The following is a 21542-nucleotide window of genomic DNA, read 5'->3' on the forward strand; positions in this document are numbered from 1 at the left end:
CAACACTGGGGCTGCAGAATTAAACCCTTTTAAAACAGATATTTCTGAGATAACACAGGTCACGCCAACTACTAAACAGTTAAAATTTCACTGGCCCATCGACTTCCTGGGGTGTTCGCGAGTTCCCCCCCACCCCCCCGAGCAAAGTCTAGGGTACAGAGTCCCCAGTGCTTGATAAGACAAAAAAAGAATAACAAAAAAAACCTTGAGAGATCAGATCAGAGAATAAAAGCACTTGTAACCAAAACAGTGAGTGTTGACAAACCACTGGGGTAGCGTTTTAGGATCTTTCTGCACCCCCCATGACAACACAGCGGCCCGGATTAGTAAAGGCACACCGCGGGAGGGTGTGTGACCCGGCAGCGAGCGGACCTCAGCGGGCGCGGAGCTCCGGGCACACTCGCCCGGTCTCTGCGGCCTCCCCGTGACCCTCTGCTCCCGCAGGCTGCTGCCACTTTACCCTCCAAACGCAAGCAGCGCCCGCCCCCTGGTCCGGCTGATTGACAGGCGGTGCGGCGACTCACAGGAGCCCGGCTTCGATTTGGCGAGCCCAGCCGAGGGAACTGTCCTACCGTAGCCAATGGGAGCCAAGAGGCGGGATCTGCGGCCGGGAGGCGGTGCTGGTCAGGTGCTCGCCCTGAGGCTGCTTGCAGGTGAGCCGTTGCAAGTTCAAGGGGCTCCCCTCGCTCTGCCGCCACCTCCCAGCTCTCGGCCCGGGTCTGCGGGAGGGAGCCCCCTCCAGACCCACCATCCAGTTGTCCTAAGCCCATGCGGATCGTCCGGATCGCTGTGAGGGTAAGAGTCCAGGGGAGTGTGCGGCTTGCCTGCAGGGGACTCTCATGGCTCCCGTGGTCCCCTCAGACCCCCCCCCCCAACTTTCCACTGCACCAGCGCACAGGCCACCTGCGGGCACCTGCCGGCCTCGGTGGGTGGAGGTCTACGAATTGGGAACGCAGCGTACGCCGCCGAGACCCTTCTCAGTGAATCCCAGCGGAGATGGGCGCTACTTCCTTCTCCTGTCGACGTCTCTTCCCCCTCTACACCCCGACCCCTCCTTAACTTTTCCTTTTCTCCCCGTATCTTGGCTCCCCTTTCCTCTATTTCTAAGGCTGTCTGTGGCGGAAGGATTGGAGGGGAGGAGGAACTGGACAGCAGCCCGGTGAAATCCGGACCCAGAACTAGGGATTGCGCTGCACTGTGCAGCGTTTTGTGGATGGAAAGGAACGAAATCTGAGATTTCTTTCATCCCCACCCCCCACCTCTCTGTTTATTGCTTTATGTCATCGAGGTGATCATGTTGGTTCTCCTTACCAAACATTCCTAAGCTGTAGGCAACACTTAGCCTTTGTTTATTTTCCTTTGTTCAGCAAAGCAGCTCTTTCCTTCTTACCACAGTTGCTAAATTAATTTACTTAGAAGAAAATCAGGTGTTTCATATAGTTGATTTTTTTTTTTGACCTTAAATTATATTTGTTTCATAACAGCCTTCCTTGTGTTTGGAAGGTGAAGGAGAACGGAAGAGGGGAGAGGAAACAGCATCCTCGGCCAGATGGTAGTAAACATATTTCCAGTTCCTTATTGGAATTGATTTGTAACGTTCCTTCCAGAACTGGAAACATTATTGACATCTGAGAAAAGAGTTTTTAAATTTAATTTTTGAACCATTGTCTGGAGACCAATACCTAAAGCAATTTCAGTTTAGGTCATGTCCTAGGTAGGGTGAAATCATAGTTTAAAAATACTGCATCTGAAAGCAAAGTGGGCATGCTGAGTAGTTTTTATTTACCTGTACCTGTAATATAGCAAGAAGGCAAGACAGGATCTGTTTTTGAGGTGTAAAAATGTCTTCATCATATTCAGGGCGCCTGGGTGGCTCAGTCAGTTGAGCATCTGACTTCAACTTAGGTCATGATCTCACAGTTTGTGAGTTCCAGACCCGCATCGGGCTCTGTGCTGACAGCCCAGAGCCTGGAGCCTGCTTCAGATTCTGTGTCTCCCTCTCTTTCTGCCCCTCTCCTGCTAGAGCTCTGTCTCTCTTTCTCTCTCAAAAATAAATAAACATTAAAAAAATATGTCGTCAGCATATTCAATTTAGGAAGGTGGCAAAAGCTGAATTCAGAGGAGACTTCTTGGCCCAAAGTGTGGATGGATCCAAGTTTTGGTGGGCTTATAAATTCCTTCTTGCAAGAATGTACAAGGAAAGGAGGGAATCAAAGATCCTTGCTTGATTTGCAAACCCATTGAGAGCTGACAGAATTTACATATGTGTTGTTTATCCATATGTGTTTTCTTAGCTCTCCTGACTAGCATAACCACATTTTAGAAGTATATGCAGATTTTAAACAACAGCCACTCAACAACATTGATCCAAGGAGAGCCTTTAATCCCGTCAACTGCCTTTTTCACACATATTCCTAAAATTAAATGTTGATGAACTTTAGCATCAGGAGAATTATGTTTCTGTTTGTATTTAATTCAGAAACTAATTGTTTTCATTTAAAGAAGGCTATGGCTTTAACTACTAATAAATGGCTGCTGATTATATTTCACAAGTATATTTGAGCATCACAAATTTTATGTCACTTCAAAAAAACAAGTTCATCTATATTCTCCTTTCTCCAGTAATATCCCTAACCATGATGAACCAAACATAAGGCCTTGGCTTTGAAATTAGAGGGATATATATATATATATATATATAATGTAATTAATAATATAATATAATTAAATTATATATATATATAATTTAAGCATTATTCTTGGACTTGCTAATGGTACTTTCCTGTTTCTAGATTCCTGTAGTTGGTCCTCTTACCCCCCCTTTACCAAGGACCATAATGATAAATATGTGTTCATAGGAAGTTGACTATATAAATTTTTCTGACCAGAAATCAGAAGTTTAAATCCTCTGCAACAGTTTCTGTTTTTCTTAAAAGTAAATGGTATCGGGGCACCCACGTGGCTCAGTTGGTTGAGCGTCCAACTTTGGCTCAGGTCATGAACTCGAGAGTTCAAGCCCCACCTCTGCCTCTCTGCTGTCAGCACAGTGCCCACTTCAGATCCTGTGTCTCCTCTCTCTCTGCCCCTCCCCTGTTCATGCTAGCTCTCTCAAAAATGAATAAACAAGTAGGAGTTTCTAAAATGCAGCTAAACTTAGTTTATTATGCATGTGGCTCCAGGTCACATGGGGCAACATAATTCTTCCAGGCTGTGATTTATGGTATTATTGAGATTACTGGGTATCATCACTGTTGGATGTGGGTAAGGTATTAAGTTTTACCAAAAAAATTATTGCCATTAACTTCTATATGTTTTTTATACAGATTCTCTTGCACTGAACTGATCAAATACTTTGAAAATGACTTCAAAACTTCTCTGGGTATCCTTCATACTTGCTGCATTAATATTTTCAATTACGTTTTCTCTCCAACCAGACCAGCAAAAGGTTCTACTGGTTTCATTTGATGGATTCCGTTGGGATTACTTATATAGAGTTCCAACACCCCATTTTCATTATGTCATGAAGTATGGTGTTCATGTGAAGCAAGTTACTAATATTTTTATTACAAAGACCTACCCTAACCATTATACTTTGGTAACTGGCCTCTTTGCAGAGAATCATGGGATTGTTGCAAATGACATGTTTGATCCTATTCTGAATAAATCTTTCTCCTTGGATAACATGAGCATTTATGATTCTGAGTTTTGGGAAGAAGCAACGCCGATATGGATCACAAATCAGAAGGCGGGACATTCTAGTGGTGCAGCCATGTGGCCTGGAGCTGATGTAAAAATACATAATAGCTTTCCTACTCACTACATGCCTTACAATGAGTCTGTTTCATTTGAAGATAGAGTTGCCAAAATTATCGAATGGTTTACATCAAAAGAGCCCATAAATCTTGGTCTTCTTTATTGGGAAGACCCCGATGATATGGGCCACCATTTGGGACCCGAGAGTCCGCTCATGGGGCCTGTCATTTCGGATATTGACAAGAAGCTGGGATATCTCATACAAATGCTGAAAAAGGCAAAGTTGTGGAACATTCTGAACCTAATTATCACAAGCGATCACGGAATGACCCAGTGTTCTGAAGAAAGGGTAATAGAACTTGATCAGTATCTGGATAAAGACCACTATACTCTGATTGACCAATCTCCAGTAGCGGCCATCTTGCCAAAAGAAGGTAAGTCTGACCGCATCGTCTTCTGGGGCTGGGACTCAAGTGCAGTGGAGTGGGGAATTTTTGTTTCCGTCATTGAAATATTACCAATGCTTGCCTGTGCATTGGTAATATTCTGGGATTTAATCCTTAGATTCTGAAAAGACCAAATCTCTTTTCTCGGCATGTCATTTTTCACTTTTTCCAAGAATATTGAAATTGATATTCTCTCTATGCCTACGGCACAAGAATTTAGCCATTTTCGAATCACTGACTATCATGAGAGCTACAGCCTCCTTTCTCAGAAAAAGTGAAGGGGAAAAACATACAGAATTTTCATGCAATTCCAGTGATTTTATAGAAGCTCTAAAGCCTTCTATGGATCCTTTTGCAGGACCTACTTAATAGGGAAGCAGTGCAGTATGGGAAGGAGAGAGCGTTGGTCAATCAGAAGAGTTGTTTTTCCTGTCTATAAATAGAGGAAATAATAACAATACCTTGAACTTCTTACAAACCTTTCCTCAAAGCCTCATACCAACCTCGTCACCTAAGTGTGACTTCAGTTTTAAAGACGGGTGATCAAGCTCAGGGTTAACACCCCCAGTTCACAAAGGAAGTGCAGAGCAAACCTCAGACTTTGGACTTCTATTTTATCACCGTCTAGAGTTAGTTTCGGTATCAAATGAGAACAGATTTTGAAGCTTGAATACTTCACAAATGAGCATCATATTCTTCACAAGAGAATTAAGAGGATCATATGAAACTATGATATGAATGCTAAGATATATATATGCACCTGAATACTGACTTATTAGCAAATTCAGTATAAAATAGCAAGTCTTTTGTTGAGAAAAATCACATTAACTCTTCAGTTTTCCTTATAAACGTGGAGTGTGTTCACTGTTGGGGTGTTGAGAGGCAGAGAGGAAGCCCCAACAAATCGATTTGAAAAACAAGAAAAGGATTAAAGGTCCTGTCCCAGATACATGGCTTGAAGCTTCAGGGAGTACTTTGCCACACCTCCAGTGTTTTAAAGAACTTTTTCAGGGCGCCTGGTGGCTCAGTTGGTTGAGCCTCCAACTCCTGGTCTCAGCTCATGTAATGATCTCATGGTTCATGAATTTGAGCCCTGCATCGGGCTCTGTGCCGACAGCATGGAGCCTGCTTGAGATTCTCTCTCTCCCTCTTTCTCTACCCCTCCCCAGTTGTTCTCTCTGTCTCTCTGTCAAAAATAAATTTTAAAAAATTAAAGAACTTTTTTCCATGTTACAAGCTGCTTTCCACTGCACATCTGTCCTTTCACAAGGGCTCTCTCATCCTCCAGTCAGCATATTTTCTGGTCTAGAGATTCTCTGCACTCATATCTCTCAGAACTTAGCTCTTTGTTTTCATTTAGGTATTTCAGTGCCCTAGAAGTTTTACTTAGTGCCACAAGTTGGTGTGTGTGTGTGTGTGTGCACGTGCGTGTGTGTGTGTGTGCGCGCGCGCGTGCGTGCATGAGCATGTGTGTGGTTAAGTCTTTAAATCAGAGTAGAGATTTCTAGTTCTATAGCGTGTCCTCTCAATTCTGTAAAGTGAATTTACTTACAACAGAAGATTAATCATGTCTGTTTCCCCCTCGAGATTTTCTCCTAGAAGGGACAAGAATTCTCAAGTATCTGGCTCTCTGTCATGTTCTGCCTGCTGGCATTTTACCTCAGTGGGGTGTCTGCAAGGAAGAAATGTTAGTTGACCCCTGTTGCCATGGTGGTGTCTTTGATTGTAACAGTGAGTGTCTTGTTCTGAGTGACTCTCCGCACCCCTCCTCTTTTAGGTAAATTTGATGAAGTCTATGAAGCACTAGTTCATGCGCATCCTAATCTTACTGTTTACAAAAAAGAAGAGATTCCGGAGAGATGGCATTACAAATACAACAGTCGGATTCAACCAATCATAGCAGTGGCTGATGAAGGGTGGTACGTTTTACAGAATAAGTCAGACAGCTTTCTGTGTAAGTATGTTATACTATTTCTTCCCATTCTGCACTGTTATTTGCTAATGTAGAGGCTATGGGTAATACAGCAGTTTATTTACTGATCGGATAACTAGTTGGTGTCATACATTAATAGCAAATCAAAATCAAAATTTCCTCTTTAAAAAGAGGAAATCTCATAAGTGTTTACTTCTCTTGATGCCATCAGACCAAAGATACACGGCATGCCCTATACTGCTAACTATAACCATCATGTTCCTGAGAAAAGCATAACTGAAATTTAGAAATTGAATTATTTTCTGCACCCTATTATGTTCTGATTTCATAATAATTTAATCTCTTTTTGCAATTGTTAGCTTGCTAGTTTTGTGTTTGTTTCTTTTTTGCCTTTCCAACTCTACCAAATAAGGCCAACTTTGTTTTGTACCTTGGAAACATTTCTAAAACGAAGTGCATATGGCATGGATAGTCATGTCAAGACGTATTTAATCTAATACCTAGCGATATAATTGTGGAGAATAAATTTCAAATACAATGGCAATCCCATTTGAAATTCAAACATTCAAACTAATGTGCTTTCTGCCATCCTTAATGTGTAATTGTTTTCTTGTGTAGCTATTAACAAGTTAGATGGAAAAGCCATGCACAGGATTTTACTCTTCTTTCTGGGGTCTGTCATTTGCACATTTCCTTTCAAACCCCCTGCCTCTCCCTGCTCTACTTTGTACTGCCAGTGACTGACTCCTACAGACTAAATTTCACAGGCTCCTTTGCAAACTGCCTTCTGGTAAGTGTTGACCTGTTGACCAATAGAAGACACTCGCAGGAGTTTGAAGAAGCCAGTGTATTTGTCCCCCCCGCCCCCACCCCTTCTCTATCTTAGGCTATGTCTCCAACAGTGACTTCATTTCCTCTGTGATCACAGCTGCCTCTGGCCAACTTCTCTCTCTACAGCCTAAGCTCTTACTGGGTAGCCCTGGCTTTTGGATTCTGGTAACACCACCTCTCCCCTTCTGTCCCTCCAGCCCTACAGGGCCAAGAGAAGAGGAGATGGCCACTGTTCCTAATCCTTGGGTAACCTTACCATCCCTTGTGTGCCTCCTCAGCTCTTCACACTTTTGTATCCAGTCCCCATATGAAATCCCCTCTGCCCCCCTTTTAGACTACCTTGCGTGGGCGGGCTCGGCTTTCCCGGTTGACATAGACTTTGACGTGACTACCACTCAGTTCCCTGGGAGTTGATTCTCCTCTGTGACTTGGATGATGAAGGAACCGCAGTGTATCAAAGCGATATAGACATGCTTTTTGCAGCATCGGTCCTTAGTATATCCAAGAGATGTGCGGAAATGTGGAACTACGTCCCTAACCGGTCTGGTGACACAAGGAAAAGCAGTTGGCTGGCCATAGCGCTTGTAGCACATATGGGAGTCATAGTGGCAACATGCATATAGGAACATGGCTTCTGGTTCTTCAGACAGGTTTTCCCTACAGATAAGGATCTGTAAGCTGGTATTTAATCCCACCAGGGGAGCTGTTTTAAGAAAGCCTTTAAAAATCTTTTTTTTTTTTTTTCAAAAAAATTTTGCAGGGGCGGTGGGCATGAGAATAATTGTTGCCTCTGTACGTTCAGACTTTCATGTGTGATGCAGATAGCTCTTATGGTAGTGGAGTTGCTCCGAAAGGGACTGCCATCTCTGAGGAGATGTGTACCTGACCGTTAATGTAAATTCAAGGTATTCTCTTGAAATTTTGGTTTGGTGACACAATAGAGTGGTCACCCCTATTTTTGGTAGAAAAACTTTAATAATGCTCCTATTTACATTATATTATGTCCAACATACTTATTTTTTAAGTTTATTTATTTTTTATAATTTAGTCACCCAGCTTTATGTTTTAATATTTTTTTAATGTTTATTTATCTCTGAGAGAGAGACAGAGGGACAGAGTGCAAGCAGGGGAGGGGCAGAGAGAGAGGGAGACACAGAATTTGAAGCAGGCTCCTGGCTCCGAGCTGTCAGCAGGGAGCCCGATGTGGGGCTTGAACTCATGAACCATGACATCATGACCTGAGCTACAGTCAGTCGCCCAACTGACTGAGCCACCCAGGTGCCCCAAGTTTATTTATTTTGAGAGAGAGAGAGCAGAAGAAAGAGAGGTAGGGAGAGAGGCCCAAGCTGGCTCTGTACCGTCAGCGCAGAGCCCAGTGCAGGACTCAAACTCACCAAGCGTGAGATCACAACCTGAGCCAAAGTCAAGAGTTGGATGCTTAACCAACTGAGCCACCCAGGCTCCCCTAAATGTTATTATTTATTCAACAAATATATGAAGTAATTATTTCTTCAACAAATAAGTTTTGGCCAGTACATTCCTTCTCAGCCTGAGTTCCACAAGAGAATGAAATCCTAATGTCCAAAAGCAATGGTTCTCAAATATGTTCCCTGGACCAGCAGTATCCAAATCACACGGGAACTCATTGGAAATGCAAATTCTTGGACCTACCCCAGAGCTCCTAGAAAATGTGAGGGTAGAGCCCAACAGTCTGTGCTATATGTGTCCCCCCTGCCACAGAGTCTCACGCATAGTCTCACTGCCCTTAGGCATCCATTATTAAATATTGTCTGTTGGATCAAGCTGTTATGTTTAGGGCCACTACAAAAGGAAGTCCCTACTTATGGGAAAGCGTTTATAAGGCATGAGTTCATTTCAAATCTGATTCTCTAGGAAGAAGTGTGATATGACAGTATTATCTTTGCCTTCATAATTGAGAGTCTAGATGCCAGCGTTTCATGGAAGTGAGCACAGCCATCATCTAGCCCATTACAGATTACCTAATGGCATATTTCCCAGAGTTACCAGCAATTAATTACCTAGAATAACACATCCTACTAGTCAGATAATGACTAGTGATTTCCTAAACCCAACATTATTTTTACTTGAATAAACTCAAAAAAGGATCATGGCATTCAGAATGACTTCTTCTGATGGATCATGCCAGGCAGACTTGGAACGACTTTGAGGAGACGACTAGGGGTCAGTTCATGACTTGCAGAGGAGTTGATATAGAATGTTCTCATTTGCAGTGGTGTGTTCTGGTTGCCTGTTTCCTTGTAGTGAATATGGGATATAGAGACTGATTTGCTAATCATTCTCACCGCCTTTAAAATAAAGCCTGATGGGGAGGGTGGCGTTGGGTGGTTCAGTCCGTTGAGCATCCACCTCTTGATTTCAGCTCAGCTCAGGTCATAATCTCAGGGTTGGTCGTGGGACTGAGCCCCATATCAGGCACTGTGCTGAATGTGGAGGCTGCTTGAAATTCTCTCTCTCTTCCTCCACCCCCTCCCCAGTTCATACTCTCTCTCTAAAATAAAATAAATAAATAATTAATTAAACAAATAATAATAAAATAAAGTAGTCTTAGGTTGCTATCTTCCCATCAGTGGCTGTTTCCCCTCGCACCCTGATATGCCAGGCACACATGCCTTTAAAATGCAGTTTCTATTATGCAGGAATTTTCGACCTTCAGTTTTATATCTCTTGATCAATGAGAAGACTTCTAAAGTTTTTATGTGTAGCCACACAAGCACACACAGTGCTAAATTGTATTTTGATCCAAACCACCAACGTCGCTAGTGGATTGTAGCTGTCACTGGGGATTTGATTTTTGTGGCGTCTTTTGTTTCCTTAATTTGTGTTGCCCCTTTTGTTGGTAATCATGACTTGATTGTCTTTATGACTAATAATAGCTTTATCCCTTTATCTTTAGAGCATAATTGGAGCAAATATTTGCTGAATATTAGTTGACCTGCCACAAAAAAACAAAAAAACAAAAAACAGTCACTCATTTCTCCCTGACTTTGCTCAGCTTTACTCTTTGCTCTTCCTCCTCTGCTCTTTCTGGTAGCTTCAGCCTGTGAGAAAGATTTGTGGTCATTTGAGTTTTCATTTTCTAAAGTGAACTGTGATGTTTGCAACTAAAGAGATTGCTCATAAAAGATTATCTTCTTTTAAAAGACAAATTAAATAGATCTCGTGTTTCAGTTCAGAAATTCGGTGACACAAATTTTATTTTTCCTTTTCCTCCCATCTGGTTGGCTAACTTACTCATTTGTCTTCTCTTTCCAGTGGGCAACCATGGTTACGATAATGCATTAGCAGAAATGCATCCAATATTTTTAGCCCATGGTCCTGCCTTCAGAAAGAATTTCACAAAGGAAGCCATGAACTCCACAGATCTGTACCCCCTGCTCTGTCACCTCCTCAATATCACCGGCATGCCACACAACGGGTCATTCAGGAATGTCCAGGATCTGCTCCGTCCCACAGCCCCAAGCGTGGCTCCTCGCACGCAGAGTCCTACACTCATCCATGGTAGCGTCAAGCCGGGGGAGGATGAGCACGAGGCGTCCTACGCGTACTTCCTAGGGGTCTCTCTTGGCAGCGTTCTGGTGATCGTATTTTTTATCGTTTTCCTTAAACATTTAATTCGCAGCCAAACACCTGCCTTACCAGACATGCAGGCTGAAATAGCCCAACCCTTATTACAAGCCTAATGCTACTTGGAAGTGGAGGTTGTACAATGATGTCAGTGTTTCAAGGTTTCAAATTCTAGGAAATGAATTTCAGACATTTGCACAGATCATTAAACAGTTATAAACATATACAGGCACAGCCACACACACACACACACACACACACCTATAAATACACGCACCTGAAAAAGTGAGGAAGTATATTTCTGTTGTTCTCTCTGGTTTGGGGGTAGATAAAATCCTGCTTTAGTTGGACTTGCACATATAATGTATATATTTAGCAACTTTGCACTATTTAAAGTACCTTATATATTGCACTTTAAAATACTCTCCTAATGGGTACTCTTACGCAAAACGCACTTTATTGACAATTACGTCTTCTAGCTTGGTTGAAAAAGACAATTTTTTTTCTGCCAGCATCGCAGAATACTTCCTGTTCAAACTGAATGAAATTTCTACTAATTCCTGAATACGGTAGAAATCTGTCCCCTTAACCTGGGAGCATAAGAAAGTCAAAACTGTTGAAAATGGAATGAAACGTGATGACTTTTGTACATTGAATTTTGGAGAGATGCATTCCCAACAGGGGACACATCTGTGGGTGTTTCCTCTCAAAATTTCTTTTTAAAAGACCTGGGTTTTCATTTTATGTTTCCTAAAATAAATAAATAAATAAAAGCCTCAAATACTGACAAGTTCGCCCTAAACATGCTGTTTCTCTCATGAAATTCATTATTATTTTGTGATGAGTCGTTTTGCTCTGATTATATAATAATGAGGACACCACGAATATACATGTCATTCGTACACAGTCCAACACTGGCCTGTTCTGAACAGAAGAGATTGGGGACCGTGTCAGCAATGTCTTCCCTTGTTCTGTACTTATCTGCTTCTTTGAAAACCGAATCACTGCTAATCACATTAAAAATCAAATTGGATACAACGATGTTTGTTTTCCTTCTGGTACCGTGCAGTGAGTATGAGCGTCTTCAAGACTTGAGCATTTGCAGATCCAGAGGTGAAAGAGAGCTCAAGCGACGTAGGCCACTCAGTTCCCAAAAAGGGCCGTGAGGAGCTAGGAGAGGAGAATTAGGCGGGACTGTGTCTGAGTTGTTTGCACCGTACCAGGGCAGGCCTAAAGGACACCTGATGGCAGAAATCGGCAGAATAGCCCTTAGAGGCTACAGGTATTAAAACAAGAGGAACTGAGATCACAGCCTTGTTTAATGAAGTTTTTGGACACCCACTCACCGAGTGCTCAGTGGGGTCAAAGATGAAGCCAAGGTCACAGACTTCTACCACCTGAGTAGTTTTATCATCTGCCTGATCACTCAGCTCTTCTCATCCCAGCCACCAAAGCTGCTCTTCAGATGTCTGAAGTAGTCACGCTGGGGAGACCTATGGTTTACCTGTATTTTCTTAGAAGAAAGAGAAAACCCTGGAAAGAACAGCTTTCTTTGGGGGAAAAAAAACCCCAGCTTATAGACAGCTTATAGATAATATTGCAATTTTGTGTGTATTAATGCACCAGCTGGCTAATGGACAGGTAAAATGGTATATGTATTCCAGAAATAGAGGACAAAGCAGATGTAAGGAAGAAATATTTTTACCTTCAAAAGTACAGTTGTAGGGGCACCTGGGTGACTCAGTTGGTTAGACGTCCGACTTTGGCTCAGGTCATGATCTCTCGGTTCGTGGGTTCAAGCCCCGCATCGGGCTCTGTGCTGACAGCTAGCTCAGAGCCTGAAGCCTGTCTTCGGATTCTGTATCTCCCTCTCTTTCTGACCCTACCCTGCTCACGCTGTCTCTCTCTCTCTCTCTCTCTCTCTCTCTGTCTCTCTCTCTCTCTCAGAAATAAATAAAAGACATTAAAACATTTTTTAAACAATACAGTTGTGAGGCACCTGTGTGGCTCAGTCGGTTATGCTTCCAGCTTTGGCTCAGGTCATGATCTCGTGGTCCGTGAGTTCGGGCTCCATGCTGCAGCTTGGAGCCTGGAGCCTGCTTCAGACTCTGTTTCCTTCTCTCTCTGCCCCTCCCCTGCTAATTCATTCTCTCTCTCTCTCTCTCTCAAAAATAATAAACATTTTTTTAAAAATACAGTTGAATGAGAAAGAATGAAATCTGGCCATGTGTAGCAACATGGATGGATCTTGAGGGTTTATGCTGAGCGAAATAAGTCAGACAAAGAAGGACAGATACCATATGTTTGCACGTATAGGAGGATTAGGAGGAACTTAATGGAGGACCATGGGGGAGAAGAAGGGGAAAAATAGTGGGGGAGAGGGAGGGAGGCAAACCATGAGAGACTCTTGAATGCTGAGAACAAACTGAGGGCAGATGGGGTGGGGGGAGGGGGAGTGATGGGTATGGAGGAGGGCATTTGTGGGGATGAGCACTGGGTGTTATATGGAAACCAACTTGACAGTAAACTATTTTTTAAAAAAAGAAAAGAAACAGACTTAACCACAGAGAAGAAACTGAACGTCACCAGAGGGGAAGTGGGTGGGGGGTGGGGGTGGTGAAATGGTTGGTGGGGTTGTGATAAGTGTGTATGGTATTTAATCATTGATTTACTATATTCTACACCTGAAACTAATATTACACTGTATGCTAACTGGAATTTAAATAAAAAACTTAAAAAAAAATACAATTGAATTGGGGCAGGGGCGCCTGGGTGGCTCAGTCAGTTAAGCATCCGACTTTTGATATTGGCTCAGGTCATGATCTCATGGCCGTGAGATTGAGCCCCACATGGGGCTCAGCATGGAGCCTTTTTGGTACTCTCTCTCGCTCTCTCTCAATCTCTCTCCCTCTCCCCCCACCCCCTCCCCCACTCCTGCACACACACAGACACACACACAGACACACACACACACACACTCTCTCTCTCCCTATCTCTAAGTAAATAAATATATTTTAAAAAGTGAATAAGTCCATGTAATTTTCACTTTAGAGGAGAACTAGAGAATAGACCATCACCAGCACTCCAGGAAGATCCTCAGTTCTCTTCCCAGTCACTCCTGTCCGCCTACAGGAAACACTGTCCTTCCTGACTTGGAATGTAATGGAAGCATTTCCCCTACTTTTTTTTTTTTTTAAAGTTTATTGTCAAGTTGGTTTCCATATAACACCCAGGGCTCATCCCCACAAGTGCCCCTACTTTTAAATTTTATATAAATAATCATGAGGTATACTTTTAGGTTTGTTCTTTTCCGCTCAAGACCAGGTGAGGTTCTTCCATGTTCTTGAGTGAGCCTTGCTTTGTTTATTCTCATTGCTTCGTGGGATGACATTATGTGAATATACCACCATCTGGATTCTGTTTTTGGATACTTGGATCATTTCCAGTTCAATGTTACTATGAATAATGCTGCTCTTAGTATTCTTCTACATGTCTTTTGATGCACACATGTATACGTGGTTTTTTTTTGGATATATTATTTAAAGCCACTATTTAGCTTAGGTTTTCCCAAAAGCAGAGACCTAGGCTTGTATATAGGCAATTTTTGTGTCAATTGATCCCAAGAAAGAAGAGTAAGGAACAAGGAGCAAAAGAAGTGTGGAAAAGCCTAGAACAAGCATAAGTCAGAGAGTTGGCCACTATTATGATTGGTGCTGAACCCCACAGCACCTTCCTAGGAGCCTTAGGGAATAAATCGCAAGACTGTCTGCCTGAGGAATGCAAAACTTTATCCGTCAACTTCCCAAACCCCCCCTGGTTAGGGGTGGCTGCATGGGTACTAACTCCACGGATTTCTGGGTAGTGCATGCACAAGTGCCAAGTGTGAGCTCATAGGCACCCAGCGCCACCATGTCCGGGCCATAAAGAACAAGGCTAAGCAGTGTCAGGTTGCTTCTGTGGGGAGCAGCTCTGCCAGGCTGAAGCTGGGGTTAAGGTGTAGGCTGAGTGGATTTGAGACACAAGGGATATCTACTACAGCCACGGGTATACGGATTCTTCATTTTTACCAAGGTCATCAGTTCTGGTCATCTGTCTATCCCTGTGTCAACACCATACTGAATTATTACAGCGTTATGAGAATTCTTTTTTTTTTTTTTTTACAAATAGTTTATTGTCAAATTGGTTTCCATATAACACCCAGTGCTCATCCCCACGAGTGCCCTCCTCCATGCCCATCTCCCCCCTCCCTCCCCCCCACATCCATCAGTCCTCAGTTTGTTTCTCAGCATTCAAGAGTCTCTCATGGTTTGCCTCTCTCCCTTTCCCCCACCATTTCCCCCCTTCTTCTCCCCCATGGTCCTCAGTTAAGTTCCTCCTAGTCCTCCTATACGTGCAAACATGTGATATTTGTCCTTCTCTGCCTGACTTATTTCACTCAGCATAACACCCTCAAGGTCCATCCATGTTGCTACACAGGCCAGATTTCATTGTTTCTCATTGCCATGTAGTATTCCGTGGTATAGATAAGCCACATCTTCTTGATCCATTCGTCCGTTGATGGACACTTAGGCTCTTTCCATGTTTTGGCTATGAACATTGGGGTACATGTGCCCCTATGCTTCAGCATTTCTGTATCCCTTGGGCAAATTCCTAGCAGTGCTATTGCTGGATCATAGGGGAGTTCTATTGTTAATTCTTTGAGGAACCTCCACACTGTTTTCCAGAGGGGCTGTACCAGTTTACATTCCCACCAACAGTGCAGGAGGGTGCCCATTTCTCCACATCCTCGCCAGCATCTAGAGTTCTCTGATTTGCTCATTTTAGCCACTCTGACCGGTGTGTGTGTCCATCAACGGACGAATGGATCAAGAAGATGTGGNAGTGTGGTTTTGATTTGTATTTCCCTGATGAGGAGCGATGCTGAGCATCGTTTCATGTGTCTGTCGGCCATCTGGATGTCCTCTTTGGAGAAGTGTCTGTTCATATCTTCTGCCCATTTCTTCACTGGGTTGTTTGTTTTTTGGGTGTGGAGTTTGGTGAGTTCCTTATAGATTCTGGATATTAACCCTTTATCTGATATGTCATTTGCAACTATCTTTTCCCATTCCGTTGGTTGCCCATTAGTTTTGTGGGTTGTTTCCTTTGCTGTGCAGAGCGTTATGAGAATTCTTGACAGCTGATAGAGTAAGTGCTATCACTTTATCCTTCTGCAAGATTGTCTTGGCCCTTTGCATTTCTTTTTTTTAATGTTTAATTTTTTAGAGAGAGAGAACATGAGCTGGGGAGGGGCAGAGAGTGAGGGGGAGAGAGAGAATGCCATGCAGGCTCTGTGTTGTCAGCACAGAGCCCGATGCAGAGCTCTATCCCACAAACCTCGAGATCATGGCCTGAGCTGAGGTCAAGAGTTGGGTGCTCGACCACCTGAGCCCCCCAGATGCTCTGGCCCTTTGCCTTTCTGCATAAATTTAAGTCAGCTTATAGAATCTATAAACATTAAATAAAACTGCTGAAATTGCTTGGATGCAATGACCAATTTGAGGAGAATTGATGATCTTTACACTATTGAATCTTTCAACCTAGAAAGATGTACAGCTTTCTACTATTTTGGTCTTTCTCAATTCCTCTCGATGCTCTAACTTCCTGTGTAAAAATTTGCGTGTATTTTGTTAGGCTTATCCTGAGATAGTTCACACTTATTGATACCAGAATAAATGATACTGGTTTTAAACTTTTGTTTTCTGTTGATATATAAAAATACCCTTGATTTTTTAATATATTGACCATATATCCAGCAACTTTGTTAAGCTTCTAGTTTGTCTGATTCCTTTGGATCTTCTGTGTGTATAATCATGTCATCTGTGGATATAACAGCTTTATTATTCTTCACTTCTCAAATGATTTCTTTCTCTTCCCTTACCGAGTTGCTACTGCCTCGAATGCAATGTTAAATGAAAGTGATGACAGTGGACAGCCTTGCCTTGTTCTGGATTTTAGGAGAAAAGCATTGAGTATTTCACTATTCAGTCTATTAGCTGTCTGTTTACATTATTATGATATGATTCAGTATGATGTTAGGCCCGTGGCAAATATATCAGCTTGAAGTTCTCTTCCAAAGTTCTTTTTGTTTTTAAATAATAGATGCTGAATTTTGGCAAATGGTTTTTCCACATTTATTAACATGATTTTCCCCTTCTGATTAATATAGAGGATAACATTGATTTTCAAATATCAAAACTAATGTTGCACTTCTGAGATAAACTTCACATGTTTATGCGTTTTATCCTTTTATATACTGCCAAACTCCATTAGGTATTTTGTTAAAGCATTTTTGCTCATAGGCAAATTGTTCTATGGTTTTCTTTTAACATCCTTGTCAGATTTTGGTACCAGGGTCATACTGGCCTCATAAAACCAATTTGGATATGTTTCTTTTCCCTCCATTTCCTGTAAGAGTTTGTGTAAAATCATTTCCTCCTTAAATGTGTGACAGAACCGGGGCGCCTGGGTGGCTCAGTTGGTTAAGCATTCGACTCTTGATTTTAGTTCATGATCTCATAGGTTGCTGAGTTCAAACCCCATACCGGGCTCCATGCTAACAGCACAGAGCCTGCTTGGAATTCTCTCTCCCTCTCTCTCTCTGCCCCTCCGTCCTCCCCTGAGTGCATACATGCTCTGTAAATAAATAGTTTTTTAAGAAATGTGTGATAGAACTAATCACTGAAACCACCCAGACTAGGGAGTTCTCTTTTGGGGGATGTTTTTGATAACACATTAAGTTTTGTGATAGACCTAAGGTTATTAAGATTTTCTATTTGATTTTGTATCAGTTTTAGTTAAGTTGTATTTTTGCAAGGAATTGGTTCATTTTATCAAAATTGTCAAACTTATTGGCATATTTTCTTGATAGTCTTTTGATATAAGTAGGATCTATAAGTGATGGCCCCTCTTTTATTACTGATATTGCTAATTTGTGCTACTTCCCTTTTATTTCAGTCAATCGTGTTAAGGGCTTGTCAGTTTTAACATTTAAAATGCAAAAATTTAGCTTTATTATTTGTCATTTCTATTTCATGAATTCTGATTTTATGTTTATTATTTCTTTTTTTCCACTCCGAATTATTTTCCTCATCTTACTAGCCTCCTAGAGTGGAAGCTTAAATCATTAATTTTGAACCTTTCTTCATCTCAAAGATAAGCGTTCAAAGTTATAAATGTCCATCTAAGTGCTGTGTTAGCTACATTCTACGGAGTTTGGTATGCTAGTTACAAGTGTACTGTTTAATATTCAAGGCTTCTCTAGATCTTATTGTTACTGAATCTATAAATTCCATTGTGGTCAGAAACCATGCTTTGTAAGATTACGATCCTTTGAGATTATTTGCTGAAAATTGTTTCATTGTCTTGCATATGATCTATCTTGGTGAAATTCTGCGTGCACTTGAAAAGAATATGTCGTCTGTGGTTGGGGCTATAATATCTAAATGCCATGTATGTGAATATGGTTGATATCACCACTCAGGCCTTCTACATCCTTACTGATATTTTTCTTGGTCTAGTTGTATCAATTACTTAAGAGAGGAGAACTAAACTCAATTATTTTTATGGAGTCTTTCTTCATTTCCATCACTTTTTGAGCCACAAACTTTTTAAAAAAAATTTTAATGTTTCTTTTTGAGAGAGAGACACCCAGAGCATGAGTGGGGGAGGAGCAGAGAGAGAGGAAGACACAGAATCCGAAGCAGGCTCCAGGCTCTGAGCTGTCAGCACAGAGCCTGACGTGGGGCTTGAACCCAGAAACCATGATATCATGACCTGAGCCGAAGTTGGACGCTTAACCGACGGAGCCACCCAGGTGCCCCTGATTCATGAACTTTTTAAAGCTCTGCTTTTAGGTATGAACACTTAGAATTGCTGTCTTCTTGATATATTTGTCCTTTATCATTGTGAAATGTCCCTATCTCTGAAAATTCTTGTCTTGAAGATGACTTTTTATTCCAGCTGTCTTATGGTTAGTTTGCATGGTGTATCATTTTCTGTCCTTTTCCTTTCAATTTGCCTTTGTATTTAAAGACTCGACTACATACAGCTGGCTCTTTTTTTATTCATCTAATCTGACACTCTCTGCCATTTAATTGGGATGTTGTCTATTTACATTTAGTTATTGATATGGTTGAGTTTCCATTTTGCCTCCCCTCCTCCCTTATTCTATATTGGTCTGTAGTTTCATTGTGGGGGTTCAACTTTTATCAGGTTTGGTATCCATGTGATAGTCACCTCAAAAACCCACATATTTTTTTCTAAAACATGTTTCATGATAATCAAACCTAATGAAGAGGCAGTGAACAAGACTATTAGCTTTTGGATCTGTACTTTGTTGTAGATTAGTTTATAATTTGCCAATGTTTAATTCGTTCAGAAATTGCCTGTTTTAGTTTCCTTTCTCTACTGAAATCAGTTTTGTTCATCTTTTCCCTAGGAAATTATCCATTTCATTTGTATTTTCAAACTTATGTGTGCCAAACAGTATAAAATACGCTTAATATTAAGATTTTTAAATGTTTTGCTTCTCTTGTCTTTTTTTTATCTTTTTTTCTCTCCCTCCACACTTGCACCCAGTTTTTTATGTTGGCTTCTAGGCCCTCCACTGCCTCTCCCAGAATTTACAGATGCCATCAGGGGCTCCCTTTTATAGGTTTCCCCCTTCTGAATTGTGGCCTCTTGATCTCTCACTTTCTTTGTAATTTTTCAATGCCTTAGCACAGGTCTTTTATACCTCATCTAGATTTTCTGTGCCTCACCAAAAGGGTTGAATTACATACTCCATCACTTTACTGAAAACAGAACTTTTACTATTAAAAAAAAAAAAAAAAAAGCTTACCAAAAATTTTGTGTAAAAGATCTCTCTCTCCTCAGTGGATAGTACAAACAATGGGTAAGTCTGTAGTACTGGGTCTGAGTCTCACCAATAGGAACCACTTTATAAAATATGTTTATAGACTGGGGTTGTCTGGATTTGCTTTGGGGTTAATTCCTATTGATCCTTCCCACCACGCTCCACCGCCTCTGAAGGTGAGGTTGAGTAAGCCTGATAGGTTAAGAGAAGAATGCTGCCTGGGTCCCCGGCAACTCTGCTCTTCACCACAGGAGGGCAGTCTGGACTGGACACATCTATAAACCTTCATTCTAGCCGTCAGTGGAGGAGCTCCCTAGATGCGGTTTATTGATGGTGGCAATCGGGTTTCTGTAGTCAAGGAGGTAGAAGATACCCGGAAAAGTAGAAGGCCTGCCCGGCAGTTTGGCTTGATTTTTGGGTAAGACCCTGCCTTTGCCAGGTACTATGGCCATGAGATATGAGTCACAGGACTGAGTAATTTCGACAACACCACCACCTGCGCACACACAACTGTGAAGAATACGGAACATGTTATGATCAGCATGTATGTGGGAGGTTTTTGCCTTAGTATCTATTTTCCTTGAAAAATATTAAGTAAACCATTCAAGTAAAACAAAATGTTTACAGAACAATGAAAATGAAAATCCAAAGGGTTTGTGCCCAAAAAAAAGCAAACCAGTCCTCTGCAGCCTAACTCAACAGGACCCAACAGGCTCACATGGATTCTCACGTTCTCTGAAGCTGTGTGTGTGTGTGTGTGTGTTGGGGGAGGGAGGACTGTAATGATACCCAAGTACAGGCCCCAAGGAAGCTGGGGGTCAGGGAAAGAGATGTGATGCTAGCAGCCAAACTTCAGGAAGCACACGGCCTGGAAAATGGTTCCATATCCACGGATCTCGGCAGCAAGAGTTAAACCATGAGCAGATATAATTTGTTGGTATAAAACGTTACCACTTGTGAGATGCTGCAGAGCTCTCCTCTAGAGTAAAGTACCTTTTATGGTTTTCTCCCAAAGTTCCTAGCAGTGTCTGCTCAGTATGCATATAGGAGATGAATTTATCACTGCTCTCTACTAGAGGAAACTTTGTGAATAGTAGGCGATTAGTACGCCTACTTACACAACAGGTTTTTTTTTTCTTAGTTTATTGTCAAGTTGGTTTCCATATAACACCCAGTGCTCATCCCCACAAGTGCCCTCCTCCATGCCCATCATCCCCCTTCCCCTCTTCCCCCACCCCTATGAGCCCTCAGTTTGTTCTCAGCATTCAAGAGTCTCTCATGGTTTGCCTCCCTCCCTCTCCCCCACTATTCTTCCCCTTCTTTTCACCCATGGTCCTCTGTTAAGTTCCTCCTAATCCTCCTATACATGCAAACATATGTTATTTGTCCTTCTCTGCCTGACTTATTTCACTCAGCATAACACCCTCAAGGTCCATCCATGTTGCTACACATGGCCAGATTTCATTCTTTCTCATTGCCATGTAGTATTCCATTATACAATACAGTTCAAATACTTTAATCCCCCCTCACCTCTAGAGTTTTGTAATCAGCTTTTTCAAACTTCTTCCCTTCTACTGTACACGAATAAATTATAGTTTTGGAAGCTCTACAAAATTTATCTTGACTTTCTTTCCAATGGTGTCTTCATGCTAGATTGTAATACTTGTATACATTGTTTTAAAAATTTGGTTGAGGAGGGGCGCCTGGGTGGCTTAGTCGGTTAAGTGTCCGACTTTCGCTTAGGCCATGATCTCACAGTTCGTGGGTTCGAGCCCCGCGTCGGGCTCTGTGCTGACTGCCAGCTCAGAGCCTGGAGCCTATTTCAGAGTCTGTATCTCCCTCTCTCTCTGACCCTCCCCTGCTCACACTGTCTCTATCTCTCCTAGAAATAAATAAAAAAAAATATAAAAAAAAAATTTGGTTGAGGGGCACCTGGGTGTCTCAGTCAGTTAAGCTTCTGGCTCAGGTCATGATCTCACAGTTTGTGGGTTTGAGTCCCCCATTGGGCTCTGCATTGACAGCTCAGATCCTGCCTCGGATTCTGTCTGTCTGTCTCTCTCGCTTTCTGCCCCTCCCCTGC

General features: G+C 42.1%; 1 protein-coding gene across 1 annotated transcript; it reads left to right on the forward strand.

Annotated features, from left to right (window-relative positions):
- Nucleotides 1–629: 629 nt before the first annotated feature.
- On the forward strand, nucleotides 630–11608 carry ENPP5 (ectonucleotide pyrophosphatase/phosphodiesterase family member 5). The gene is made up of 4 exons (XM_039231115.1): nucleotides 630–795; nucleotides 3324–4187; nucleotides 5977–6153; nucleotides 10258–11608. Exons 2-4 carry the CDS (start codon nucleotides 3359–3361, stop codon nucleotides 10683–10685), a joined length of 1434 nt encoding a protein of 477 aa, XP_039087046.1. The 5' UTR covers nucleotides 630–795; nucleotides 3324–3358; the 3' UTR covers nucleotides 10686–11608.
- Nucleotides 11609–21542: the final 9934 nt, after the last annotated feature.

This window comes from Hyaena hyaena, unplaced genomic scaffold, assembly GCF_003009895.1.
Source record: "Hyaena hyaena isolate Hyena2069 unplaced genomic scaffold, ASM300989v1 scaffold_55, whole genome shotgun sequence".
Classification (NCBI taxonomy): Eukaryota; Metazoa; Chordata; class Mammalia; order Carnivora; family Hyaenidae; genus Hyaena; species Hyaena hyaena.